Here is a 23,921-nt window from a genome sequence, read left to right as displayed (position 1 = left end):
TAATTTCCAGCCTAGACTCATGACACAAACGGTCTAGTAATATATTTTGTTCATTTATATTTATGAATCAATTACTACTGATTTTAAGAATCAAATACTTACTGATTTTCATAATTGTTTGAATTTAACATGCATAATGTAACATGTTCATTAACAGTAAGCAAGCTAATTAATATGACAAATCAATCACAAATTGTAATTTGACATGCAAATGTTAATATAATAACACAGGGCTGTTGATTTTCCAGGTTAATTTAGTGCAATAAGAAATGTGCAGTAAATCATTTCTCCGATAAAATTGCGTGACAAAAAGTGTTCTTCACAATTTTCCTGAAAAACAATGGCTGACCAACAATAACAATATGTTGACATTTTATCATTTAACATTTCTGGTCAGCCACAATAATGTCATTAAGGCTTCATTTAGAAGCTTTTCTCAGCACAGATTAATATACACAATTAATTAGAATAAAAAACTGGAATACTATGCAATTAATTTGATTTCAACTAAGGACAACCCTAATAGTGCACTAAAAGCAGGGTTTCTCATTAAAAATATAACAAAATCATGCAGCCATCCATAATATGTAAAGACAACCAAGGCTTTTTTCAGAAACCCACAACATGAGGTTAATGTTCACCAGAGACGTTTTGGTGGTGCGTTAGAAATTGCTAGAGTGACATTGAGAGACTATAAGAACTTCTATAGCCTGTTAATCTGGGATAAAGGTAGAACGTGTAATAAAAATACTGAATTGAACTGCACAGGGTGTATATTTCCTAGTGAATGAAGTCTTTTGTCCTTCTAGGAGATTTGAGTGTTAAGTGAAGTTTGTTTTCATGGCAACTAGTTTGAAGAAACTTTCAGCGGACGTTCTGCAGGGAATTCTGTACTCTGGAAGTTCAAACTCTTTATCACAGAAGCAGCGGACTGAGGCGTTGGGATGACACGGATGGATTTATATGTACAATCAACAACAAACGCCTGAACTCAGACTGAACTCAGGTGTGTTTATAGGTCACCGTGTTCTCTCACTCAAGGAACCTGCACCAAACGGCCCTTCTGGTGTTGTGTGACTTCTAATAATGAGAGAATAATTAAAGTGCACCGGATGTTTTTTACAAGAAGTTACAAGAACTACCAAGAGATACAAGACACAGCACTTGGAGAGAAAGAGAGACAGAAAGAGGGACAGACCTGTATAGGGAGGGATGGACAAACAGATATATAGAAATGATAGACAGTAGGGATGCACCGAATATTCGGCCACCGACAAATTTCGGCCGAAAATGGCCCAAAAGTGTATTTTGGTTTTTCGGCCGAAATACTTTTATCACCGAAACAATACGGCCGAAATAGTTGTGATGACACAAACAGAAACCGCGACCTGCACGTGCTTGTCTGAAGCAACATGTCCGCGGTGTGGACGTATTTCAGTATATCTGAACCCGCGAGGAGACGGAAGCCTTGTTTATACTTTTGCCTGCCTCCGCAGCGCGAGTCTCCACAGACAGCGCGCGCACCTCTCCAAACGGTCGAGGCATTTATACTTGACGCGCTCGCCGTTGTACTATTCTTTGAAACGACAGGGGGCGACTCAAGTAACTGTCCTCTAACCATCAGGAATCGGTGAGAAGAAAGATAAACACGTGACAATGTTTAATTTTTAGTATCACCAATACAAAAATAATCATGTAAAACCCAGTAAACCCTGAGATTATTACTTGTGACATTACAAAAAAATATGTATATGGGAACATCATGCATGTATAAATATTTGCATAATTTGTAATTGATTTATTCTTTGAAAATGTTATATTAATTTATGCAATTGCAATGCCTTGATTTTAGTAAAGTTTGTACACAGTCATAGCCATAAATGCAATGGTACTAATAATTGGCATAATTTCTTTCGGTGTTTCGGTTTTCGGCATTTGGTTTCCTCTTTTTCGGTTTTCGGTTTCGGCCAAGAATTTTCATTTCGGTGCATCACTAATAGACAGACAGACAGACGGATAGATGGATAGATAGATAGACATATGGATAGACAGGTGGACAGATAGAAAGGAGGGGCAGATGAAAAGAGACAGATAGGAGGGATAGACAGATGGACAGAGACTGATAAATAACAAGAGGGGGTAAAGATACATCAGACTAGACAGAAGAACAGATAGACAGACAGTTGGAGGGATAGATGTAGGGACAGACAGATGGAGAGATGGACAGGTGAAGGGATATATTGATATAGGGGCAGATAGATGGAGGGATAGATGGACGAAGGGACACATATAGGATAGGAACATAGACAGATGGACAGATATACAGACTGAGGGATAGATATATTTGGATGGATGGATGGATGGATGGATGGATGGATGGATGGATGGATGGATGGATGGATGGATGGATGGATGGATGGATGGATGGATGGATGGATGGATGGATGGATGGATGGATGGATGGATGGATGGATGGATGGAGATTAGACAAATATTAGGGCATATAGACTGAGGAATAGACCGACATACAGCATGTGCTTTGTTATTAATCTCACACTCACACACACACACTTAGGTTATCTTAATGGAGACATTGCATAGTCAGCTAGTTATAAATACTATAACCTAAATCAAACCTACACAATTTACTTTGTTTTTAGGCAAACGAGGACACTTCTCTCTCACTTCTGGGTACAAATTTGTCCCCAAAATATGGTCAAGTAGGTACACACAAATATACGCGTGTGCGTGCGTGCGCACACACACACACACACACACACACACACACACACACACACACACACACACACACACACACACACACACACGTGTCAAGTAAAGGTAGTTTTGCTGCTTCATTGCTCATGTGTGTCTCATCATGCAGTGTTATTGCTCTCTGCTGAGCTGTTCAGCATCAGCACAAACACACACTCTCATCAGCACAACGCAGCTCCTATACATGTGTGCGCTCACACACAGCAGCTGGGGCTTATGGGTCCACTGAGGGAAACGGCACAAACGCTCACCTACATCTCAATCGTACTACAGCCCTGTCCTGCAGCTCATAGATGGGCCGTCACATGATTCTCGAAGAGGATGAGGTCATCAAAGCAAGTTTAGGTTCTTATAAAGATCTCAAACACACACACCATTGAAAATGAGCACTTTGTGCATCTGAAATCTCTTATTACATTAGAAACGACAATTAATTTATTTAAAAGGATGTTCCTGCTTGCATAAAGTTCGTTAGAAATCTGTCATTATGTACGCTACTATATAAATTAACCATCAGCTCAAATGAGTTAGAAAAACAAGTTGTTACGCTGTTTTTCATGTACCAAAAAAAGAAAAAGTCATGCACATCATTTAAGTAAAATTAGACAATTTCTCTTAAATAAACTATAGACTGGAGTAAGTTGTGGGAGTGTTGAACACTCACTCAAAGCTGCACAGAAAGATCCCACTAGAAAAGCAAAAACATCTTTAAACTATGAGCGATAAATGCTGAGTTTGTAAATTTCCGCTATTACGTTAAAGCTAAGACGTTGAGAGGCCGAACACAAACTCTCTCACACTGGAAGTTGTTTTAAATCAATCGTAATATCGTTTAGATCTTCTGCAGTCCTTGGAAACGTCAGTGTTCATCTCTCTTCAGCATAACACTAATTAATTGCCTCTTATCAATAATCAATACGGTCCTCGCACAGCTCTTTAAACTGATCTATGAAGACTACACACCTTTAAAACATTTCCATTAGAGTCATTCGTGATAACCAGGATGATAAGAACTAAAACTAGCCATCTCAATGCTTGAGCATTAACTAAAATAAAATCATAATTTTATAAGTGTTTTTTTAATTTTGGAATGAACCAAAAGTGTTGCTACCAGATCATTGTGCTACAAAAGAAACGGGCATTTCACCAAATCCATTCAAAACATAGTCGACTTCACAGGAGACGATAGATCTCAAAGAGTTAAAGGGATAGTTCACCCAAAAATGAATATTGTCCTTTCATGAATACAGGCTCTTTCAAATAGATCAGCAATAGTGGATCAATGTGCTACAAAACACATTGCCGTTTTGCTAAATCCATTCAAAATATAGGATTTTACAGGTGCAAAGAAAGACAAATACTTGTGCTCTTCAAGTAAAAAAAAAAAAAAGGATGAAAAAAATAGCTTTCCCTCTCCGGATGTTATCAATCACATACAGCAAGATGATGAATAAACCCATTCCAGAAACCGTATCCTAGAATCACCAGGGGAATAAAGGAATCTTTTAAGTGAGGCCTCTTCACGGTATTATCAGAGGATCAGATCGATACGACCCCACGGGTAAAAATAATCTCTCGCTATCTCACCAGGCAGCAAAGCTCGCTTCAGTACGACTGTACGAGCTCAACGCGTGGCCTAAAGATGACAAGTCCACTTCGCTCTGGAACACTTTGGCAACAAAGCCTTTGGTGTATAATAAACATGTAGGACAAAATGTACCTAGAAAACACATAAATACAATTTTCCCATCATTCCAGTCTCCACCGATCGGATTTCGTCCTTCAGAACACCTGAAACAGAGATTGCGTTCATGCTCACCACTGTGAAGTCTTCGGCGCTGCATTCGGCTCCTCTGAAGTAGCAGGACAGGAGCATTTCCTTAATGTCGTGGCCCGTTCGATCGTAGAACTCGCGCATGTTGAAGGGACGAGGCTTGAAGCTGGAGAAGTCCGCCTTATCTTTCAGGGTCATCATGACGCTCTCCTCCACCATGTGTGTATCCCGGATCTCATACCTGATAAGATAAGACGTTTCAATCAGAAAATCTTGTTGAGTTTAATGCATTGAATGCTCAATGGCAATGGCTTTAGAAAAAAGTACCATGCTATTACAATGGTAAAGCCATCATGGTTTATTATAGCACTCATACTTTCCTGTTCTTAACCGTGATGAAAAGAGGCTAAAACAATAAAAAATAAAAATAAAATAACGCTGACAGACCTTTTCTTAAAAACTTCCAGAACTGACAGAGCGTGATGAGAATTAGAAAAAAATAATGTTTCTTTCTCTAATGCAAAATGTATTAAAGTTTACACATATCATATTCAGGAATTTGTTTAATTTATGTTTGTTTTAATATATATACAGTATATATATGCAGCTGCAGTATGAATAATTTCATGTCACTGTGGGTTTCTGGCCACGTATTCAGTGTTTGACAATGAATTTGTATCAATAATTTAAATACTAGCGAATATCAATATATTTTGAATATGACTACATTGCATATGAATAACATAGAGCTAGCCAAATATCATCTTATATACAAAATAAGTTTACATCCTGAGAATTACAATGCAGTCTTGAAAGGACATGGTATTATTTACAGCACTAAAATAACAACATAAGTTACCTTAACGTTACGTGAGATACTGAGATTTTAAACCGTGAGGAGACTGTTTAATTCGAAGAGCTACAAATGGCATTTTCAACATCTGTAGACTACATCGACGTGTCACGAGTAGAGAATGATATTACCACCAGACAACAAGAGGGTTGGGTAAAATAATCGCGGTGAACAGGAGTCTCGGCCCTCTCGGGTGTTGTTCATTTACCTCAGGAGTGGTTGCTAGGCAGTTACCGCTATAAACGAAAGGATGTTACGCATGCGCAGTCAACAAAATGAAACTGAAGCAACTTTTTATTCCCATAGTCACGTAAAAAAATCATTTAAAATTTGTTTCGTTCTGAAATTTGTTTAAACAAGTGTCCTGCTCGCCATACTATGGAAGCTTAATTGTTTCCGCCACAGAATAAAAAAAATAAAAAAAAATAATTGCGTCTAAATCACACAATTCTTTTGTTCTCAGAATTATGAAATCGTAATTCAGAATTGCGCGATATAAAGTCAGAATTTGATAAATTCTTTCTCATAATTTAGATGTTATAACTTTTTATAATTTATCGCAATTCTGAGAAGAAAAAAAGTCAGAATTGTGAGATAAAAAGTCGCATTTATCGTTTTTTTTTCTGTGGCGGTAACAAGCTTCCATACCAAACACGCATTATCACAGTCAATCTCCCAATTATGACAGATTGCTGCTTCCTCAAAGAACAGCATGCTAACATCCTCTCACAATACTGAGATTAACCTTGTGATATGAATAAAAAAAGACACAAATATTGCACTGAAAATCAGTTAACTGACATGCAACATTAGATTCAAAAAGTACTATTTTGACTTTATGAATTGAATACACTAAGTAAAACATGCTACTGTTATGTTTAGTCATTGAAACATGTTACTACAGCATATGGTGTTTCTTGACAGCAAACACACGTGAATGCATCTAAAAACAGCCGTTGGAAGGAGCAGCTTTCATTTCCTTCAGACCCTCCTCCGCCCTGTTGCTCTTTCCTCGAACCTCTCGCCACAAAGACGAGCTGTCAGAAAGGTTTCCTCTCGCTGCTGGTGCACAAAGTAAAAGATTAATGGAGGTGGTGAGACAGAAGGACAGACGGGCTCGAGAGAGACAGGCATGACAGCACACACACAGCCAGTGTCCCCGTCTCACTCCCAGGCCATTATCCTCTTAGTCCGTGCCGCTGTCAGTTCAGTGAGCTCGAGTCCACACTGACCACCAGGACAAGAGCACTTGACGGGTTTCCATTGTACGCCTGCCGTGCTCACAGACCTCAGACGGGTCGGGTGCATATTTGTTTTACAGTCACACTATATATACTACACATTTTAAAGTGACCAATGTGTGATTTGTAGGCCACATAAATAAGAGTCTCAAGTGTTGGATGTTGCTGAAGTTCCTCGTTCCTGACTGAATCATTGGTTAACCTATACGCTAGGCAATATACCGGTATACAGTATACATGATTAACCGGTAGAAATGTATCAACCGGTAAATATTTTGGACTATCGTCTCTATCGCGGTTACGCTCACGTGACGTTGCTGATGTGGCACGAAAGCATATTGTTAACAAGCAAAAAAACAAGCGATTTTAAAACGTTTAAGTGCAATTAGCAGCGTATAACTTATTTCAGTATATGCGCGCGTTCTCTGAGAAACTGAGTGCTTTTTGCCAAAGTGACCATGTCTTTGCAAGTAAACACTATCATTTATGTAAAGTTGAGAGAGAAAACGCACAAGTATATTGGATCCGTGCAGTCGGTCTTAAAGTGACCAATGTGTGATTTGTAGGCTACATAAATAAGAGTCTCAAGTGTTGGATGTTGCTGAATATGCTCGTTCCTGACTGAATCATTGGTTAACCTATACGCTAGGCGATATACAGGTATCCATGATTAATCGGTAGAAATGTATCAACCGGTAAAGATTTTGGACTATCGTCACTATCGCGGTTACGCTCACGTGACGTTGCTGTGGCACGAAAGCATATTGTTTGCATGCATTTTTAAGAGTTGTGGTTTAAAAAAACAAGTGATTTTAAAACGTTGAAGTGCAATTAGCAGCGAAGAACTTATGCGCGCGTTCTCTGAGAAACTGAGTGCTTTTTGCCAAAGTGACCATGTCTTTGCAAGTAAACACTATCATTAATGTAAAGTTGAGAGAGAAAACGCACGAGTATATTGGATCCGTGCAGTCGGTCTTAAAGTGACAGCATCCAAATTTACCTGTTGTCGTCATTAACAAAAAACCCCAGCTCTTGACTGAATCACTTGTAACTTTAATAAGAATGCGTGTATATTTTATTACACAGTAAATACTATGCATTTTTTATACATTTAACTAATTTATATATTTTATGTAGTATTTCTAGTGCTTGAAGTTTTTATAGGTCTATTTCATGTGTGTCTTTGTTCTATAGTTTGTTTTCTTTGCTCTTTCTTTATCACTGTTTACTGTTTTGTAGGTAGTAAGCTTGATAGTTTTTTTTTAGGCCAGTATTAGTTTTTTAAATGATTTTGAAAATGGTGATACGAATTATGAAATTTCAATGCTATCAAAGATATTGATTTTAAAAACCTTATTTAAAATAACTATATCGTGATATATATCGTTATCGTGAAATAAAATTACTCATATATTGATATAAGATTTTGGTCATAACAATACGCAAGACCTACTGGGTGAAAAATTGTTTAAATAAATAAATAAAACATAAAATTACAAACAAACTGTTGAATAATACAATATAAATAATATTAATATTTATAATTATATACATTTAACAAAACAGTATAAAATAATAAATCCAATATATTATAATTATTCATATATTCATATTAATTGTATTAATATTGTTATAATTATACTTTAAAATATTAATTAATAATTAGTTCTAAATGAAATTAAGTTCAAGTTTCTCAGATGTCGGTTAATGGTCACATGACATTCTCTTTTTTAGAAGGCCCTAAGTGTATTATTTTTTTTTGATTGTTTTATTAAAAAATATTATTTAATTACTGAATAGCTTTTTATTAAACTCACAAACCTCTGCAGTTCCATCATGAACCCTATGAAACCCTGAAGTAATGTAATATTTAATGCAATTGTTGCATTAAATTCTTGATAAAAAAGAATTGAATTTTTTTTTTTTTTACTTTTGTATTAATGTGGTAAAGGATTATCCTATTCAAATCAATGTGATGAACGAGTTATGTCAATAATAATCTAAAAGTAATCAGTCAGATTATATTACCTTAATTGTAATGTATGGGTTTAGCAACTAACTGCAATTTTGTCATGTAATTTGGAGTTATTATGAATATTTTCATGGAATTCTTCCAAGAGCAAATGATCTGACTGCTCTTCACATTCGTTTTATACCTCTATACTCTGTATGACAACTGCTGTGTCTATTTTTATTCCTCCTAAGGACTTTAAGAAGAAACATCGTGGGCGTTTATATATATCTGAGAATTATAAAAGTGCGATGTCTAAAGAATTTCCCCTAGGTTTGTGTGATGGGTTTAAAAAGTAATCTGAGGTATATGACATATCATCACATCTTCAATGTGGATAACGCCGGCTAATCTCAACAACAAACATCGCATGCAGAGCTTCAGGCAGCCTGAATTAAACACATTACAGACTTAAAGATCATGAAGTACAAGACAAATATTGCCATTTGATTCAACATCGCTCTATTAGCTCTATTATCGACTGTTTTTCTTGCTTTTATACTATTAATACGAACATCACATTATAAAAAGCATTCAGATGTTTACCTGGTCTTCATATTCTTGTTCTCACACAGCTTCACATGTACACAACTAATGCATGGCGCTACGAGAACATCTATTGTTTTCAGTGCAAGGCAGGGGTGTCACGTGACAAAGGGAACTTCCTGTTGAGACCCCTGCTGTTAATCATCACGAGTCAGACAAATAGTGTCAATTAGCTGGGGAATTCATCAAGCTTGAAGTCGATCTCATTAGCTGGAATTTCATAAGTGGCTTGTTAATCTTCTCCTTCAAACCAAATCATTATAATTCCAATCTGACAGCCATATTTCAAATCAACACAAAACTTTGTTCACATGCCATTTTAATTAACAACTTTCTACAGATTATTTAGCTAAACAAAGTAGGGGGCGGGGCTTGATTTTATGAGAGTCCTTGATGACATCATAGGAAATGGAAAGACGTTTAATTTGGATATAAAAATTACAAAGAAACTTTTTTTCAATTTTTTTCTTTAAAATAATATTTTTTTTTAAACTACAGAGGAAACATTAACAATATCATTCAAACATTAAAAAAAGTCTAAGTTATAAGATAAAAAAATATAGAAATTTTGACATAAAAACTCATAATTATGAGGTAAAAATAAATTATAAGACTAAGAAGCTGAAATTAACTTGACAAAAATCTAAATCATAACATTAAAAAGTCGAAGTTATAAGAATTGAAAATCAAAATTTTATAATAAAATTAATTGTTTCTTAATAATTATTTCTTAATAATTTTTAAATAAATAAAAAGTCATTTTTATGAGATAAAAAAAATTAAAATGTTTTATTATGATACAAAGTAAAAATTATTACGTCAAAATGATTTACCTTGTCAAAATTATGATTTGCCAGAGCATTTTTTTCTTATGCGACGGAAATGGGCTTCCATAAAAAATACTGATACCAACCAGAAAAAAAATTAAATTAAATTCTGAATTAAAAAGACAAACTTTTTTCATCATTTTTTCTTTAAAATAATGTTTAAAAATAAAGTTCTTCTTTGAAACAACAGATGAAACATTCACAATAAGACCAGAAACATATTTACCAAGTAAATTGAGAATTTTTACTTTTAAATTAGAAAAAAAAAACTCAAAAGTGAAAAGTGTTTAACAACAAAAATTTCAGTCTGTTCAAAGCTATCATATATTCTATGGTACTTTTATGGTGCTCTCATTACATTTTTTTAAGTTTGGTGGAAACTCTCACTGTGCAATTTTATAAATTTAAGAGCATTAGAAGAAAGATTGACACAAAACCGTGAATTTTTTTTCCCCAACTCACTATACTTCCTCGCTCTCTCTCTCTCTGCGCTCGATAAAAGTGGCAAACAGCCAGAACTAAATTGAAAAACCTCCAACAGTTCCTCGGACACGATCCTGTGAGGATTTCCTACCAGCTTCTCCCAGTAACACTGTTAGCACCTCACAAAACCAGGAGGATTTAGGTGATGACAGGCGGTCTGGTTCAGGTTAAGGTTAATATCATTATTATTTGCAGCAATATGCTCTGGTTCCTCAAGCGTAGGAGTGACCACTGCTAACCAGAGAACCTGCTACCCTCACCTTTTATATCTGGCTTTGCTAATAACAGAAGGACAGCTCTGTTAGCTGGACCACAGCTCAAGGTTAACTCAATTTAAGACCACCGGCTTCACCACCTCTCCTTTGACGGCTGGATATTTTCAGACTCTAAGTAAGCACACATCGAGATCTGGCACAGACCTGCGATCCGTGATTTATTCACCTTTAGAGAATATTGAATTTCGACCGGCAGCCTGTTACAGCTCTCTTATTAAATGCCTGCTGGGAGCAGTTCGCTTAGCGCTCGTACGAGCGAGGCCTGTGAGCGTGAGTCGAGCACTATTCCTCTCTGTTAGACTCAAAATGTGCTTATTTACAAAGCAGAGGGACACTCCAGTTCAAAATGAGTGTCTTTGCGTAAACACCGATAGCTTAGCATGTAGCTATGTTTCATTAGAGTATTCTGGATGTTTTCTTCACTCATCTGAAAGAAGACATGTTATTAGAGGCAAAATAGCCCAAGATATCACATTTTACCAGTGCATCAAAACAAGTCACTGAGAGAAGGTTCATGGCTACATCCATGGCTACATCCATGGTCACATGGTTCTTCGAGGCTCCTGCACCTTCCCCTGATCTTGCTAACTTGCTAACTTGATTCAGACTCACGTCTTGACGATGTCATCAGGAAGCGGATGCCGCCAGAAATTTGACCAACTAAGTTAAGAGGGTGCTGTGTCTCCTCCCTGGGCAGCTGTTCTGTGTGTGTGTGTGTGTGTGTGTGTGTGTGTGTGTGTGTGTGTGTGTGTGTGTGTGTGTGTGTGTGTGTGTGTGTGTGTGTGTAAAGTTTTAATGTTGTCCTGCCAGAACCCCCTAAAGTAATCAGCATGAAGCTCTGTAAGTGGGGTTGGGAAAGGCGCAACTGGATTATGGGCCATAAGCACTTTAATTTTCCAAAGATGGTATAACAAACGACAGAGCAACTTCCTCATCGCTCTCACAGTGCCGTGGATGCTCAGAATAAATGTTAGTTTTCCTCTAGCAGACTTACGGGAGATTACGGGAGAGGTGACAAGGCTTGATTAAACGTCACGTCGCAACAAATGCGCCGTTATTGCGCATTAACTCTGAGAATGAACTGTTTGGGAAATCTTGAAAGTCCTCCAAGAGATTTAAAGTGAACAGCGGACAACAATGTGGTTATTTTATCAACATGTTTTAAATAAACCGAGAAGAGATTTCTCCCATTATGCAGTTTGGCGGCGCATTATAGCGGTAAACACATGCGGCGCATGTAAACACTGTATCCGCACAAACAATTAGGATCTGCTTTTACAAAAAAAGTAATGAATTTCCAGGCTGATTTATGCTAGTCAGGGATAGTTTTTAAAGCGGTGCTTTTTTGCCCATATGGTGTAAGTCAATGAGGTCCCATATTAGTTTTGGACCCCATTGACTTTCATTACAGACACAGAAAAAAAAATCTTCAATGGTCATTTTATTCAGGTTCTTTGTTGTCTTTCTTGATTTTGTTCATTGCTGATGTTTGAAGTTATAAGTCAAGTCACCTTAATTTATCGAGCGCTTTTAACAATATGTAATGTCTTCTGGCCATTCATTTGCACGACAACAGCACACCATCATATTTAGGACTAGTATCCAAAACACAACATACTTGGTTAGTTTTCATGCAGCTTAAAGGAACACTTCACCCATTTGCATTAAGCTTTGTATTGTTAGAAACCCAGTCATATATTATAATGATCGTGGATTTTTCCTTTATTTTTCCCTGAGATGGGAGAAATAAGGATTTAAGTGTTTTACTTCCTGCTTTTTATGACGTAAAAATCGTCATTTTGCGTCATAAAAAGCAGGAAGTCCCATTTCATTGAAAAGTGTAGAGACTACAAACACAAGCTCATCATTTATTCAGGGCGTGGGACTCACTCACGCTACAGACCTATTACAGATCAGTGGGTGGGACTTCACTTGCAGATACAGAAAGCAATATCCGCCATCTTGTTTGGAAGCTAAGCTAACAGCGCTGTGGAGATAGGAAGTTACGACAATGACGGAAGAAACTAAACATGATATGGAAGAAGAGGATTTTGAAATTCTGCTGCTCGAATCCGGTGTTCGTGGCTATCTTTACGAGCCGCAGTATAGTGAAGAGCAGCTGAGGCTGAGGAGGAGCACAGGAGGCGGCTGCCTGTCGCGTACGAGGAGCCCGGACTGGCTCGCGCTGAGGCGGACTGAAGCGGACGAGGAGCCCGGACTGGCTCGAGCTGAGGCGGGCTGCTGGTGCGTGTGCTCTCGCTGTGCGCTACGGACAGAGTCCGTCTGCTGCAGAGAATTTCAACGATCGCAATTTCTCCTGGACGAAATCTCTGGATCAGACGAGCACACGGACGTTTGTGTTGTGATGTGAACCATCCTCGTGTCGCACCGCATTTGTTCTGACTGGAACATCCAGGTATCATGCAATAATTCACCATATAGAAAGAAATACAAACGAGGAGTAATTCGCTAATGAGTTTGCCAATGTAACGGGGTTCGTTGTTGTGGGAAGAATGAGACGGGAATCGGCGAACATTTAAACATTTTAATAGTAAAATAAACAAATACAAAACAAAAGTATAAGCCAGCAGCCCCTCACTGCTGGCCACACACAACAGAAACAAAACACACCATAAAATCAGGCCTGTTCCTCTCTCGATCTGGACTGTCGTCGCTCCTCGTTTTATGCGTCCGCTCCTCGGTGAGAGACGCGAGAGAGACCGGTGCGTCTTACAGATGTCGATCATTATCACTCACGCCACCGGCCTCGCGCCGCTCTCACGTCCCTCGTCCTGCTCGCCACAGCCAACTAACTATACATTTTGTGTGAAATGAATTTCTAACTCTGGTGGCAGCTCACGTTAGCCTTGTAGACGAGTGATTTATCTGATGTTTGCGCTGTTCTGGAGTAGTGGGAGTGGCTTGCGGAGCTGTGCAATGTGGTGCATTGTGGGAGTTGTTGTCTTTCATACAAATGCGCCCTAAAGTTATTTTCTGTCTTTTCTCGGTCAAGAGGGCACCAAATTCAAAATTTATTTTACATGTCGACTACATATATGACCCACTTTCAATAAAGATTAATGTTGAAATGGGTGAAGTGTTCCTTTAACTCTGAAACCATACAGTCTGTCAACAAACAACCCTTTAGTCATGAAACCGTCCTTCCACCGGCTCTCTTTAGCTCTCCCAGCATTAATGTCGCCGTTTCCAGCCTGTGAAGTGGCACAAAGCATCACAGCACTTCCCCGACGCAAGGGCGTGAAATGACAGGGAGCCGGTGAGCATAGCTGGGCCTGTATATCAACACAGAACCGGCGTGGTTTCACAAACAGTGCTAATTACATGGGGATAAATCCTTGTTTATCACATGGCTTATGAGACACGAGTTAATTGCTTCCGCTTGTCAGCCCTCCAATCCCTCTGAAGCCCCTCGGCTCCTGGTCGCTACGCCTCGTCTCTTACCGCAGCAGACACACGACCAGTTCCTCGCCGCATGGCAACAGGAAGTTACACGGAGCACAATTGCTTTGTTATTTGCAAAACACACCAAATGGTTGTTTGAAATGCCAGAGGTCTGCAACCAGTCAGACAAGACGTATTTGCATATATTACTAAAATAATATTGACTAATTACATTCTAGGGAAAGTTCCTCAGAAAAGCATAATAATTCAATACTATTTCCACACTATGCACATTTTCGATATTTGTAAACATGTGTGCAGCAATGGATATTAAACTACAACCAGAAGTAGCTGCAACTGCAATTTTTTGTGTCGCCATCTTGCCTTGTTATTTTGTACGTTACAAAATCGCAATTACAATGCAAAATAGAATGAAAATACAAAATAAACATTTATGAAATGATAACTGAAACAGCATCAACAACAAATGTACAATTAAACTAAATATTTAGCGTAAAATAATGAAGGGCGGGACTCGATTTCATCTGGAATTTAATTGGATCGTGAAAAGTGGGTGTTGATATGATTGGTTAATGAGATTTGTCCCGCCCAATTGGCCTTTATGTCTAATGTAGTAGGCGAAGAAATTATTAAATTTTTGGATTTATGCAGTGTATATGCTGATAATTTAGAGAAATGTGCATATCAAATATGATACAGTAGGCTTTATAGGGTTAAGTAAACAGATTAAATAGTTTGAATGCTATCTTTAAAACATTCACAGCTCACTTCAACAACCACTCTTAGAAAAAATGTTTTTGGGGGTTCTAAACCCCAAAGGAGAAATGTCTTAAATGATTGCATAATACTTTCGTGTTTAAAGCAGCACTAAGTAGGAATTCCGTTTTTGTCAAACAGTGACCCCTAGAGTCGCTGTGGAGTACTTGTACTGTCGTGAATAGCACTCACGCAGAAATGGCTCGCACTCACGGCCGGATCCCCTCCCCCTGTACACCGGTACCTGTTCAGTAGGATGGACGCTGTAACGAGTGGAAATAAGGTATGGCCCCTTTAAGAGCTGCGCGCGCCCAACACCACATGTATACGGCGCCGGGTTATTTCTGTTTGATGCTCATTTTATCAGAATTTTATCAGATCTGTTTTTTGCCGTAAAGCAATTCGTTACCTCGCGAGACCTGATATCACACGATACTTCCTAACACTGAGGGCGGCGGCCCGCCGGCCCAAAGTTGCAAGGGTGGTTTTGCGGCTCACAGGCACCAGGGGGGTGCGAGACGACCACCATTCAACAAGAAATCAGTAATATAAACATTACAATGACTCCAAAGCTGTTCGGTTAAGGTAAAAAAGTTACTTAGTTCACCTTTAAAAGGTTGTTTCAATTTTAGTTTTTAGCGATAAAGTATGTTTACGGGATGCTTAATTAAAAACACATAATTAAAATGAATGAATAATTAAAACTATATTCCATGATGTGAAACCATAAAAGGTTAGGCCTGTGATGCGTCTCTAAGAGTGTAGAAATAAAACTGTGTTAGCATGTTAAAAACAATGTCGACGAGAAGATTTCAGGTGATGTTTGGAAAGCCCCCAGCAGTGTGTAATGTGAGAACATGCTGACGGGCGAGGGTCGCGCTCGCGATTCTTGTGCTGGAAAATTGAGATTGTTCTAGTGACATTCTAATATGTTGTACAGCGGTTCTCTCTTACTGAGCCTCAGGCATAACAGAACGCCGGATCGATAGGCCAAAAATATCCTGCCAGCGCACTATACGGGGAATTGCTTTTTTTTCTGGTGAAGTCGAATTATGTGCATAGATGTGTTTGTGGGAATGTGTTCAGGTGGAAGTGTTCACGTCACGCGGATCTTTGGCCGCACTGATTCAAAGCTGCAAAGGCATTTTGAAACAGCTCAGACTGATGGAGGGAATCGAACAGTGTCCTGCTGTTGTCCATCAGTTCTGAGACATGCACAGAAGAAGAAGAAGTGAGAAATAGATGCTGATGGTATAAAAACGGACTTCACATCTCATGGTCTTGATGTTCTGCTTGTTTCCCTGGATTTCCCTGTATGTCTTGAATTCTGTTGCTATCTAGATTTGCCCTGTGGTTTTGACCTTCTGCCTGTTATTTGGATTATGATTATGGATAACCCTAATAAAGCTGTGTTTGGATCAAAATGTGATTCAGAGCAGTTCGTAACATTAACAGCCTCAAACTTCCAGCAGCGAATTCAATTTTGTGGTGGCCAATCAGATGTCTCTACCGCTGCAATAGAGTTCCTATTCTTGTAGCTGGATATAAACATGTCGACAGTTTAGCTGATTTTATCTAACTTGTTCAGTAAGACTATCACCTGAACAAACTGTTGCTCTGTCATGGCAGTAGTTGAGCTGGAAAAGAAAACCGGCAGAAGAAGTTGTTTATGCTAATGTTGCGTCCCTTGTGGTGGCACTGAAAACGCACTCGAGTTGAGTTACAAATTGCATTTTAATCAATTTCAAAACACAACATGACGTGCATTTGAGCTAGCGTAGCTAAAAGCCTGTGCGCTCACGTACTTGTATAGCGAATTATTAGGGTCTTAAAGACCCCACACTTCCTCTCAAGCTTGAACATGCAATCTGTCCTCTTTCTGTCTCTGCACGCTCCAAGTCATTTCACATATTCTCTTTCCCTTTTATTCTCAGAACTTTTCAATATTCAAAGCTGCTCCAAGGCCGTCGGCATTAAGCCTTCACCTGTTAAATATATTTCGCTCGGCATGTGGAAAGAATAGAACTGATTTAGCTATAAAATTAGCAGAAATGAACATAAGTGTTAATTGTGTGTGTCAGCAAACAATTAAATAAATAAATCGAAATCCTCTGGGTGTTTAACCTCACCACAAAGACACGTCTGAAACAGAGACAAAATCAGAAAGAAACGCAGATCCACTGATTTCATCTCAGCCTTATGAAGATGACAGAGATCCAACGTTCTTTGAGGAGAAGTCGGTGTCTTTAAAAGATCTTAGAATGAGATGAGAATAGAACTGATGAGAATTAGAAGATCCAAATGTCACTCACGGACATCCAGATTCTTCCGGATGATAGTGTACAGTTAGATAGTGTACAGTTTCTACTATTGAAAAAAATATATAGCATGCAGTATAGAGACAAATGTTTCAAATTATGAAAATGACAGTAATCACATGACGTCACTACACTGCACTACTTAATAATAAATACAGAATCACTATTACTGTCGAAGATAAGAAAACTGCAGAATCTAATCGGTAAGATTTTATTAACATAAAACTCCAAACAAACTGATAATTAACATGAACAACCAAGTAAAAGCGACGAGAACAGACAATAAACTGAAAGAAACAGAACTTAAATACACAAACAAACCAATCAACGAAATGAAAGACAGGTGCACATAAAAACCAACGAACGGGAAACACATGAAACTGAACTAAAACGTGCCGAACCCATTCAAAACATAAACAAACACACAATAACCGTAACAATTACTGGTACTCATTCTTATGGTTGCAGTTTTTCAAAAAATAATTTCCCCAAGCAGGCAATTAAAAAGGGTTAGGGTTGGGGGACAGATACAGATACTGTACTCTTATATAAAGTGTATCTGCAATCATTAACATAAAACGCTGCTCAGATGTGACAGACTACGATAAGCTCAGGGCATATTAAATGTAAGAGCATCACTTTTGCTTTGCTTGTGAATGTGAAGTGATTGTCAGTGAAGCTTCTCTAATAGACTCAATGGAGCTGTGATGACATCTGCTAATGAATCCCAGAGAGAATAAAGCAGGAAAGTTCTGCCTGTCACGCCACAATAACTATCGGCGTGAGCTGTCACTGCATCTTACTCAAGGCCACATCAAGAGCAGTGTTAGATCTTCAAACAACAGCATGAATACTGCAGCTTAGGCTGGTTGCATCTTAATTCGCATACTTGAGAACAAAAATACAAGTAACAAGAACATATGTTTTGAGCATATTGTAATGTACTGGGAGATTCTGCGACGCCATTACATTAGCTGCAAGGCTTGACATTAACACCCGCAGAATGTGGGTGGATTTCAGCAGTGGCGTGTCACTCAGTCACTCCTATACTAGCTACTTTAGCCGGTTGAATTTTATAGATAATATAGTCTTTTAAAAAGGGATCTGAAACAATAAACTAAGTGCAATGTATGTATACATATCGATACTGAAATATCTGTAACTTTTTTTTAATACACGATACCGGCTTTCTCGCTTTCTCATCTCTCTGACAGCGAGGGACACACAAACCCTCCTCTTCTCACTCACTCGTTTCATTTGCTCCAGATGAATATTGTTGGTGTTACAGGGCTTGAATTTCGGCTTGAATTTCGGCATATTTTGTGCTCGAAGTGCGTGCACATAAAGCCACCTCTCAGTAGTAAATTGAGTTCTTTTTCGCTGCTTATTGCGTTTAAACAGTCAAATACACACCAAATAATGTCAAAATGCCATAGTGAGTATTCACTTTAACACAGTCAGTAATGTAAAGTGAACTTGTCAAAAGTACAGACTTCTGTACCAAGTCGGTAGTGAAATTTTAAAATAGTGACGCTTTGAGCGCTGATGACTGGAATCATAAAGACCTCTGATTGGCCATTGTGTTCAAATGCTTATCGGATATGTCTGTGATTGGCTACAATGATCAACGCACGGGAGCATTTGAGACCACACGGAAGGGTTTGAAAGTGTTGAAAGTGTAAAAAAAAAAAGTTGGTACTTTTTGACAACACTAAAGTGAACGTAAACAGTTGAGAAATAAAACGCATGTGTAAGAGTATAATGGATCCGTGCATCAAGTTTTTAAAATAATAAGATAATATTAAAAAAATATCCATATGGCAGTTTTTCCCCATAGTATATCGATAGCAAAATTGTAGCCTGTGAAAACGCTGACTGGCTAGTTTGGAAAACCACTAGCCACAGCCACATAAAACAAAGAAAAGCAGCCATATAGGAGAATAGTGTGGCATGTTAAAAAATCGAATCCGATTTGAAGCTTGTGACATGTAAACGCGCACATCAACCGGATCATTTTATTTAGCAGTCATATAAACACTCCGTTTGGATTCATCAATGTACGGATTATCGGAATGAAACAAATTTTAACAAAAGGTGTCCACACTGAAAAAAAAAGTTGATTTACATGATTTGATAGTGTACATTGGTCACACATCAACCAATTAAGTTAGACAAACAAAAAATGTATTCATGTAACTTCAACATCATGGAATTAAGTCATTTTAAGTGACCCAATTAAGTAGTCTCAAAGTGAATTTTGAAAGGCTCCCTGAAATGAATCACAGATTCAAATTCATCCAATATAATTTCACTTATTTTAGTGTCACACAATTGAAATTCTAGACCATAGCCAACTATTAGCTATCAATAGCACTTGTTAGTATCTTAAATACTAAGATTTACATGCTCATTCAGTCACAACATTTAATCGTTGTTGAATCAGTCCACAGCCTAACCAAATGCTCCACTCTTCTCCACAATGGTAACTCACCGTAATTTAAATGGTTCTAATAATTCCAATGTAATTGAGCATCAAACACAATTACACACTATCAAGTCTTCCCCTTTCCTAATTTTCTCAAAAAAAAAAAAAACATAAAAAACATTATTATTACATAATTTCAACATTTATTCTCTCTTAATCCAGCAGCCATATGCAAAGCATGCTGGGAACTAACAAGGACCACCCAGTTACAGTTAATGCAACACAAATCATTCATGTAATCCAACACAAACGGATTAAGTAAACTTACATTTTACATATATTTAAGCAGATTGAACACAATCAAATTAAGTTTGGACAAAATGTATAGCAATTGTGTTGCTTAGGCTCATTTTAATTTAGCAATTTGAACAAGCAGCAAAAAGTTTGCGTTTGCATGCAAGCATTAGAATCAATCTAACTAAATTCACTGCCTTAAAATTAATTTTTACCTTGCTTTCATGTTATATACTTCACATTCTTCACCAATTGACTGCAACCAAAAAAAGCAAGCAGCAAAAGCAGTTCACAATCTGGTGTACTCTCAACTCTGTATACTGTTTTCAATGTACAATGATTTGGATTTCACTCTAATTTTGCATACAGTTTAGAAAGGATGGTATGCAAATTGGTCATTAAGTAACATTGTTGGCTGTGTTTGTTAGTGAGGAGTTAGTAGTGGAAACTTTGCATAGATGCTCTCACAGTTCCCATGGCGATTTGGTTCCCAATTGGTTGCTATGTGCCATCTGTAGTCATATTTCCTTAGCGCGATGCCTTTGTAGAGGAAAAGATGTGAATGACTGACTGATGTGCTTCAAAAAAAATTGCAATGCCATATAATTCAGTCAACTAACACTGGAATCATTTCAGGATAGAAACATCACAACTAAGACCTTTCAGATGTTTTTCTTGGACAGCAGTGAGGTTAAATGGGGAGCAACTGGAGATGTTTCCTGAAATCCCCTAGCTTATGTTTCTCCTGAGAAAAAGATCTCAATATTTGTCTCCACAAAACATCTCGACAACTGTGCCTAAATTTACCAAGACACCAAAATCTGCACTCAAAAGCAGAAACTCCCTCTTGTCTCCTTGTGCTTACTCCCTATAAACTTGACTCATTTTAGACCTCTAAATGCTTATATTAACAGACCAAACTAAAATGTCAAAGGACAGGTTGTTTCAATCTGGCATTGACATGCAAGTTGTTTATTCAATGATAAACATCACACCAGAAAGCCTTCAAATGCAATATACGCCCAAAACGTAATCTAGCAAAGCGAATAGTCGAGCATGACTTTTCAACGAAAATCTAAACCTGGCATCAATTATTCATTCCGTCCAAATGTGTTGTTATTGAAAAGCGATGAGACAGATTGTGCTGCCAATAGAGACACTGATGTGTTCAATGAGTTCTGGATGGGCTCCGACCGCAGTCTTGAGAGAAGAATCCAAACTCTGAGCAGAACTTCTGCTTCTCTAATGGATGCACATTCGCCACAAGCACAACACATGGTGTTATCAGTTACATCGAATCAATGATGATTCACTTCTTCAGCCCTCGCCGGGGCTTTCAACACCCGAGGGGACGAAAACATTTTTCAAGTCAACGCTCTCTCGTCTCATTTTCAATGAGGCAGAATGTTTACAGCTTACATTTTCAACTCCCATTGTCAAACTCTAAAACACAATAGTCAGACTTTAGAAAATCATACTGACTTAAACCTTGAGATAAAACAGATATCATTTGTCTCTGTCAACAACAAAGGGTGTTTTCAGCTAAAAAATGAAATAAACAACAGTAAATAAATAAAGGATGAACTGCTTTTTTCTCAGACTTCTATAAGTGTTCTATAAAGACAGAGTTGAGACAAACCTTATCAAATGTGATGAATCCACATAGTTCACAAATATAAAAATTCCTTAAACTTTGCATCATATCACTGAATAATAATATTCAAAATATGACCTTTAACCACTTAAAAGTAATGTTAGCAAGTTCTTAAACTTTGAATGTCTCGATCCTCATAAATCCAATAGAAAAGTTAAGAAAAAGCTCAAATAAGGAACTAAACTGTCAATTAATAATAATGGAAAAAAATGCTATGTTCATGGGTACAATATTCTGTTGGAATTAGCGTATGAACTTATTAGTAAAAATTGTTAACATGTTTTCTGAATTGAATTTTGAAACTTAGGCCACGTTTACATGACAACAAAGTACTAAAACCGTAAAAGTTTTTCCTTCGTGTTTTTCGCGTACAGACAACAATGTTGTCAAAACGATCGCCGTTCACAAGGATCCGCGAAAACAAATTCAAACGCTGTATTATTCACGCCAGGCCAGTAGTTGGCGATGTCACTTTGTGAAACGCACCCAGACTGAACACATTTATGTGCATGACCATTTTCACAAATTCGTGACAAACAAACAAACAAAATGACAGCAGCAACAACCATTCAAAATCATTTCTGACCTTTCATTATAACTATAACAAATGTTGCTTGGTGCACTTTTTTTAGTTTTTCAATATTTTTCTAAAAATATATGGATGAGATACTGTAGTTGTGAATAGCACACGTACGTCTGCAAGATGTCTGTTAAAGATCACTTCATCTGGAAAGCAATTTGATAGACGTCTTTAAGATGTCTGTTTTACATACATTCTAAATCATGAACATCTTAAAGACATTTTCTAAACGTCTATTTGACATCTGACAGACGTCCTATAGACGTATTGCAGATGAGCAAACACTCTAAAAAATACATAGCTAGACGTCTCCGTGGTGTGTGCTATGAGGGTATTATTATTTTTATAATTATTATTTCCTATTATTTCCACTGTAAAGCTGCTTTGGAACAATCCTTTGTTTAAAAAAGTGTTAGGCCTATATAATGAAGATGACTATTATCCGTCAACAATAACACACATGGATCCAATTTAGCATTACGGATTTCTGAGTCAAAAGACAAACTATTCTGAGAAAAATCTTTGTTATCTCGTTATACGTTCGTCATTTCCTTATGATTTTCTACATTTAAAATGTTTTACAGGGTACAGAACTCACCTGCCGTTTAAAAGCGCGAGCAGCTCGCCCGCGTGGTACAGGTCGTTGCGCGTCACGCGGCCGAAGCGGAAAGAGTTCAGGTTGCAGAAGGTGATGGCAGGAAACGCCATCAGTGGTGCTGAGATCTCGTCCAGCTTGGTGACATGAGGATACTGAAAGTAAAACTTGATGCGGTCAGCGCAAACAAGCACCAGGAACGAAAAAGACCCCAAGAAAAAGATGATCCAGAGGCATCGTTTGATGTACTGGCGTTCATAACTGAACATATGTGAGATGCCATGGAGCGTGGACCTGCTGGCAAAAACTTCAATGGGTGCGGGCTGCTCACAGTCCAGGTTATCATCAGAGTCGGCTTTAATATCCATGGTTCTTGAAGTTTAGAAAATCACTGGATGAAGCAGAAGGAGATATTTAGAAGATTGAAGGAAGTTATGCCCTCAGATGGTCAGTTGATCTTTACAAGCATGTGCATAAATGAACCTGGTAGACAGTAGAAAGCAGTTGCAACAATCCTTGCAACATCTTCACGACGGTGATCCAGCGTTCCAGCAAGTTTCTGCACTGTAAAGTGATATGGGACCTACTTCTACCCGATCTAAAATTACGTTTGTTGATCTAAGATGTATTCAGGTTGATTTGGTCATTTTAAATCACATTTCTGACTTGAATAAAACCGGTGACGTTAGATATTACCACATTAAGCGCATTAGGCTTCTCAAATTAGCGATAAAATAACAGTTTGAAGAAATCAACCAATATAACACGAATTGTTACAGATATATTAGCTCCGATGTCCCCAGGATCTTCAATGAAATAACTCCGTAGTTGAGTATCGTCAATTCATTGTCCGTATCCTCCAGTCGATTCAGCGCAAATGACAGAAAAACAAGCGTAATGATAACGCTTCCCTTTATAACTACTGTAATTTATTTGCATACATCCCTACAAGGTGTTATGGACAACTGAAACGCATCGCTCGATGTAAAGAGAATGTCTTCACATCTATTCACAACACTAGACACATCCGCGGTGTCTAAACGGCTCAGATCGTGTTTCAAGCTCGATACAATAAGCGATCCGCAATCCAA

The 23,921-nt window shown here is 37.9% G+C and overlaps 1 protein-coding gene across 2 annotated transcripts in view; it reads right to left on the bottom strand.

Moving 5' to 3' along the window:
* asic1b (acid-sensing (proton-gated) ion channel 1b) overlaps positions 1-23,265 on the bottom strand; it is a 196,035-nt gene extending 172,770 nt beyond the window's left edge. The window contains exons 1-2 of one of the 2 annotated variants that reach the window (XM_056234957.1): positions 22,834-23,265; positions 4,595-4,790 (exon numbers count right to left, since the gene is read on the bottom strand). In XM_056234957.1, coding sequence (XP_056090932.1) covers positions 4,595-4,790; positions 22,834-23,198 — 561 coding nt within the window. In that variant the 5' untranslated portion in view covers positions 23,199-23,265. Of the gene's footprint in view, positions 1-4,594; positions 4,791-9,200; positions 9,263-22,833 lie in introns of those variants that run through there. The other variant, XM_056234958.1, reaches the window with a different exon arrangement.
* Positions 23,266-23,921: the final 656 nt, after the last annotated feature.

This window comes from Rhinichthys klamathensis, unplaced genomic scaffold, assembly GCF_029890125.1.
Source record: "Rhinichthys klamathensis goyatoka isolate OS25496 unplaced genomic scaffold, OSU_Roscu_1.1 h1tg000410l_1, whole genome shotgun sequence".
NCBI lineage: Eukaryota > Metazoa > Chordata > Actinopteri > Cypriniformes > Leuciscidae > Rhinichthys > Rhinichthys klamathensis.
The sequence above is the reverse complement of the archived record's forward strand: the minus strand, read 5'-3'. Positions and strand labels throughout refer to the sequence as shown.